The sequence below is a fragment of the Trachurus trachurus genome (genome assembly GCF_905171665.1).
Source record: "Trachurus trachurus genome assembly, chromosome: 18".
Lineage (NCBI taxonomy): Eukaryota > Metazoa > Chordata > Actinopteri > Carangiformes > Carangidae > Trachurus > Trachurus trachurus.
Window position 1 is genome coordinate 7,338,774 of NC_139909.1, and position 6,679 is coordinate 7,345,452.

General features: G+C 40.8%; 1 protein-coding gene across 1 annotated transcript; it reads left to right on the top strand.

Moving 5' to 3' along the window:
- Positions 1–391: 391 nt before the first annotated feature.
- Positions 392–3,648, top strand: LOC311002133 (uncharacterized protein). Its single transcript, XM_083993378.1, has 5 exons — positions 392–611; positions 1,650–1,705; positions 1,791–2,153; positions 2,718–3,019; positions 3,399–3,648. The coding sequence occupies exons 2-4, from the start codon at positions 1,657–1,659 to the stop codon at positions 2,909–2,911; spliced, it is 606 nt and encodes a 201-aa protein (XP_083849504.1). The 5' UTR covers positions 392–611; positions 1,650–1,656; the 3' UTR covers positions 2,912–3,019; positions 3,399–3,648.
- Positions 3,649–6,679: the final 3,031 nt, after the last annotated feature.

The window sequence follows — 6,679 nt, forward strand, 5'->3', positions numbered from 1 at the left end:
ACTCTATGTAAGTGATTGCTGTCGGAAGATATAACTATTTAAGACTTATATTAACACAAAAATATCGCTTACTTCTGCTTTAATGTTTATCTGTAAAGGGTCCTCAATGATGCTATTAACGTGGGTGATCTATAAAAGTCCTTAAATTATTGAAAATACCACACTTGCTCATTCACCAACAATGCAGAGTTGTCAGTTCTTGGGTGCTTTTGCAATACCCATATTCCTCCATCAGGAGGCGCTTCTATTTGACAGTGCTCGAGAGCTGAGAACAGAAATGAGTGTGAACCTTGTTGTCTCCCATTGGCTGAACCAGTTTGTAGTGAAGCCCCTCCCCCCTGTATAAACCCTGACACTCTGTTTCCTCTCCTCACTCTTCTTTGGACCACGGACTGAACATGAAGCTCTGAACTCTGACCTCAGTGTGGTGTTGTTGTTGTGTGTCTGTGTGTGTTGTGTGGTTCGGAGTCTGAAGAGACTCAGAGTTTTTTAGGGGAGGTGTTTCTAGGAGCGAGTATAAATGGTCTTTGCAGAGTTCGTGCAGCGCCCGGGGTTTGTGTTCAGCAGAGGATTTCTCAGCCAGAAGATGCTGCAGTCTTTCACACCACCAGGTAAACTTTGTAGCTGTGTGTTGTGTTGCTGTTGTGATTCTGCACGTTTGTTAAGGGACAGATGCAGTTAGGAGAATGTGTAGCAGGTTGTTTTTGGGTTGAGTTTGTGGTTTAGTTGTTGTTGTTCATTGATGAGTTCAGACAGAGTTTCTAGCAGCAGCGGCAGTAGTAGAGACTGTGTGTTGCTCACAGAGAAGTGGTGAGACTGAACTGCTTCATGTCACTGTGCATCAGCGCTGAGAACTTCTCCCTCCCCTCCCCGGTGCCTTAGATTGCATTGGTGGAGTCATGTGAAAGTCAGCCAATCACAGATCAGTCCCCACCCACTGCTCCTCCTCCTTCCTCTATATAAAACTGTACTCAATGTCAGGTTTCAGTTGTAGTTGAATCTCTTGCCTGTTGCCCTGTGAAGAGACTGAAGGAGCTGATGATGTTGTTGTTGTTGTGTGTTTAGTGTTTTCTTTTGTTTGGTTGTGGGTTTTAATAGAGACACAGTCTGTGTTATAAATGCAACATCATTTTGATTATTATTATCATTATTAGCTGATTGAAACATTTAAGGTTATTTTTTTTCATTACAGCATATATCTATATAGAATGACCACTACATTATTATAGCTGTTGTACATAATACAGTTAACGGTCTGTGTTATAATGAGAGCGTTACATGGACCTGACCTGTCGGCCTGATGTCATCATGACTCCAGCTGCTCCACATGTTGGTCTCTGATGTTCTGGATCATTTCTGACCTGATGGTTTATAATGTTTCTCCTGAAAGGTTTAAATCTAAGAGAAGCAGAATGTGAGAAATCTGACATTTGTTCCATTAAACTCTTTGTGTTATTAATATATTATACAAGTATTTATTGTACCAGATGTATCACATTGATCCACTGAGCTTCAGTCTGTTGTTTCCAGTCTGTGATCATTTCACTGGAGCCACCTTGTGACATAAATATATTACTGCACCAAAACTAGTGAAGAGGAAGAAGTGAGTGTAGATGTAGTTGTTGATGTGTTGTTGTCTCCTGTGACAGGGAGAAGATGATGTGCTGCTTCCTGCTGCTCCTCACACTGACCTCCTGTGTCTGTGGTGAGTTTACTCCTTCACTTTATTCTCTACAAACTGATACAAGTCCTCAGTTAGTCTGCTCCTCACTTTCCCTCTGTCTCCTCAGAACCAACATTTGTAGTGAAGGTGACACAGAGCTCCTATCAGGCAGAGGAGAACCACAACATCACACTGGAGTGGACCTTCACCACCAACACTCGGGGTTCAGCAGACTCACTCATCGTCTACTGTCGACTCTTCACTGATGAAAAACCATTAGTCCTGTATCATCTACATGAGGGTGATGAGGTCTCAGAGTCTCATGATAAACAGTTTTCAGGACGAGTCCAGTGTGACAGAGACGTCCTCAGAGAAGGACGAGTCAGACTTCATGTGTCCAGACTCAGGACTGAAGACTCAGGACTTTACCAGTGTGAAGTTCTCACTGAGTATGGGAGTGGATCTGATGAATGTCGACTGAACGTCACTGGTGAGTTGGTTCAGTAGAGTCAGTGGAGTCCAAACTTTTTGCAAAGGGCCAGATATGGTGAGGTGAAAATCCATTCAGCCTGACATCCTTTGAACCATTAACATTAAATGCAAATTAACAATTTAATACATTTTTCTTTTATTGCAAATGGCATTCTTTCCATTTCTTCACATTGAATATAAATGAATCTAAGTTTTTACCAAAATCACTCTGCTTTTCATATTTGAAGACCACATAAAAATGAAGAGAAAGTCTGTCTGGAAAAAAACTTTAACATATCTAGGTTCATTTGAAACATTGCATATTATATTTTATATTTTATTTTAGAAATGGGCTGGAAAGGGTCAAGGGTCGCGCGGTTAGAATGTGGCCACAGGTCTGCTGCCATCGTCTGGTGAAATATAAAATAGCTTTTCTTTGTATGTGCTGGTGGTCTGCATATTATTGATTTTATGACTGTGGGCCGGTGGGAATTTGAACACGGGTCACAATTGGCCCCCGGGCCGGACTTTGGACATGCTGCAGGAGAGTCAGAGTGTTTTTATGTCTTGTGTCTTACAACAGCTTTTGGTGAACCAGAACCACGGAGACAAGAACCACAGAGACCAGAACCAGAGAGTCGAGGAAGAATCGGCCTTTATGTTGGACTGACAGCAGCAGTTTTACTGGTTCTCTGTCACACCTTTGCTCTCTGGCTTCATTTAATCAAATCTAGGAGAAGAAACACCACCCCAGCTGCAGAGACTCAGAGTCTCTAAACTTCAGTCCATCAGATCTAACTGGACGCTGAACCACCGTCCTCTTTCGTATCAACAGAACCTGAGTCTCTGGATCAGCTACTGTTGTTTTAATCCATGTTCTTAAAGGTGTACAGAAAAGAAAACTGACTTTAAGCCCACTCTGGATCATAAAATTAATGTGATAACTCATCTTTCAGACGATGTAGCCAAACTTTGTGCAAAATTCTATTTTTGAGTAAATCCGGGATGAAAGTGTGTTTTTTTTTTTCGCATTGGATAATGCAGGCGCACGGATTATACGTCAGCCTGTACACGATTCACCAGCCACTGATATTGGATCCGTCATCCGTCATTCAAACGTCTGAGACACGCACACACACACGGAGCTCGGTCTCACCCCAAGCTTTGAATATCCCGCCAAATTTGTTTTCCTTACCCGTGTTGCAACTCGTGACAACTCGGCGCGACAAACAGGACAAACGGCCATTTCTGTACACCTTTAAAGTTTCCGAGTTTGGCCTTTAAATCATTAAAGGGATATTCTGGCGTAAGTTTAACCCATGGTCCAACGCACCGTAACACCGAGTTAGACCCCCCCCCCCCCCCCCCTCAAGAGATCTGCTAACCGCTAGCTTCTCTAGCTGTAGAAACGTTAGCAATGACTGCACCATAACAAACAGCGCAGTATACGGATCCACTATCCACCGATCAAAAGGCCACTTATAGCCACAAATAATGTTCAGAACAGCACCAAATGTCATCAACAGTACAAACAGGATCCCAGCACATAATACGAGGCATCAAACATCTGTTAGCTTAGCCAGGTCAAACTCGGCTGCTGCTCCAGTCCTTGTTTCACTAAATCCACTAAAGCTCAGTTCAGAGGTGTAAAGACAAACCATCAGAGACCAGATCAGACCGGTCAGGACCAACTGGACCCTCTGACTGTCACAACCAGTCACCAGAGCTTCAGGTCCTCAGCAGAGTCGTCAGACAGAGACTCTGTCAGAGTACTGGATGATGATGATCTGAAGGGAGTGTGTTTATGTTTATGATCTGTGTGACTGTGGGTTTGTGTTGAGATGAAGCGTTAAAGGTGTTCACACCAGACTTTTTATTTATGTCGCTGTCGCTCGTATCGCTCCTTTGTTGTTGTTTTCATGTCAGATGAGTGGGGCATTTTTGTAAATAATGTAAATATATATATTTATATTTTCTATGTGTTTTCAAAAATATATGTGAAATTTATTTTCAGTTTTTTCCCTTTCCTCTTCTTATCGTATAGCTTTTTCTACAATCATATGATGTCACAACAGAATGAATATTCTGAAAGCTCAGGTTGTCCTGAAGAAAAGGACGTTAAATAGTGGATTGTACATCATGGTGCTGAGGTTTTATAAACATTAATACACAAGGAGACCAGAGAGAGAAACAGAAGAACAGGCTTTTCATGCTTCTAGCTACAGAGTTTATTCAACCTGTGAAATGTTCACAAGACTTTCAACTATTCAGCGATTATTCAACTGTCTTTGATTCATGACAGTGTAAAACTCAGTTCCAATGGTTAGAGTCTACTTTACTGATCATCAGATCGTGAGTTCAAGTCCCACCCCAGTCATCTCTGTGAGGATTATTACTGTCTTTATATCGTCTACTGTCACAGTCATATAACATGAATATTTTATGTCATATTTTGTAAAACTCTGTGTCAATGTGTTGGAGTTGTTTTCCTCGATCGTCCCGTCTTTCTGCTTCATCCACCAGTTTTGCACTTTATTAATATTTTTTATTATCAATCGAACCAGGAGTGAAGTTGTTCTGACTTTTCTATGAGTCTTAATGCAGAGTTGTAATATTGTTGTGTTTTTTTCATGATGCAGAGGATGAAGAGACGTTACATGTTTTTTGTTTTGTTTTTTTGCCATAAATAAATGTTCATTTCTACCAGAGTGAAGTAGTTGTGACTCTCCTGTGTGTCAGAGTGTTTCTGCTGTATTTCTCTCTCTAGATACGACTCCCTCCACTCAAACACTTTCCAGTCTTTTCTCTTTGACACTTCACTTTGAACTTTGCCATATTGATCTATTTATCCATTCATTGTAACTGCCTCCACTTTCTGCACACTGACTAAATGACTGATATAAAACATTTCCATGATCCTGATCCAGTGTAAACGTGTGTAAACATCATCTAATGAAGGTTCAGATTAAAACTCATGAGCTCTCAGAGACATTGGCTCTAAACTACATGAATAAGTGACATCAGCAGGTGTTTATTATCAATAGGATGTTTTAATGGACAATGTGTTTCTGGGTTATTACTGTAGCACATGTAGAGTTTGTCCAGCAGGTGTCACTGTGCTGCTTCACCTCCGTTATGTCTCAGTGTGTTTCCACTGACAGATGAACCACACAGCTGTTCAGACAAACATCTGTCTCCGTTAGAAACCAGCAGCCAGTGTTGAGGAACTCATTCAGCTCAACACAACACTGAACAAACCTCATCACTTTGGTTTTGAGTCTCGTTCCTGTTCAATGTTTGAAATGTCTTTGTTATTAGTGTGACTGCTGAAGCAGTCACACTATTGTTCTTCTGTTTGGCCATTTTCTTCCGCCTTTTTACGGTCTTCTTCTAGTCCTTCATACTTTGTGCTATTTCAACAATTCATATATCAAAACGTGCAGCTTTTTCAGGACAATATTGCTATTATTTTTCTCTTTTATACTATTTATACTTTTTCAAATATTTAACTTTTTAGATGTTGACAGTGTGCAGATCATTAACAGACAACATTTCTTCACAACTCCACTGTAGTGTAGGGGTTAGGGTGGCTGCTTGCCAACCCTAAGATCACTGGTTCGAATCCAAGGGAAGAACTCTTGTTATGTTATGTTGAATTCTGCTCTCCTCCCCCGCCTTCAATTGGTTACAGGTGTTTGTTATCTCCTTGATTACTCATACCAGTTTGAAGCACATCATCACATTACAATGAATGACAACAGTCTTGAAAGCAGTGTGCTCTCTGTAGCCGAGTGGCAGAGTAAAGATTTAGTGATCATATGGTCATGGGTTCGATTCCTGCCTTAGTCATTTCACATCATTGCTTGACTTTTGATTCCAATTATTCAGCTGTCATTGGACAGTCTTTGATTCCTCATAGTATAAAGCTCATTGTAACTCAGGTTCTCTGTGGCCATATGGTTAGTGTGTTAGGTGTTGTGCTATTTCAACAATTCATATATCAAAACGTGCAGCTTTTTTTTTTTAACTTTATCGGCATTACTTTTCTCTTTTTAACTATTTATACTTTTTAAAATATTTAACTTTTTCTGCCACGATTCCTTACTTTTTTCTTTAAGCAGAAGCCAGTGATCCTCTTATCAAAGGTTTTCTTTACCCTTCATATCTTTTCTCTGTCTGTAGCCTAGTGGTTAGCTTGCTGGTCTGGAGACCTGAAGGTTGCTGGTTCAAATCTTGCCTCAACAACAATTATAGTGAATTATTTTCCCAGTTGTCCTCTGTTGACTTCTGATAACTTGCTTCATGTTGAAACTGCTGCTCTCAGCCTGAAATTCACAGAAATTTTCATTCTAAGTCATTCAAGCTTGACTCTCAAGCTTTCTTGGTGTTAACTGTGTGTGCACCGTGGCCTAGAGGCAGAGTGGAAGTCTAATGACCATGAGGTTGTGGGTTCGATTCCAACTTAGTAAAAAATTTGCATGGTGATCACTGCTTGCACTATTTGCTAATTCTGCAACAGCGTTCAGTTGCTATCAGCAGTCACAC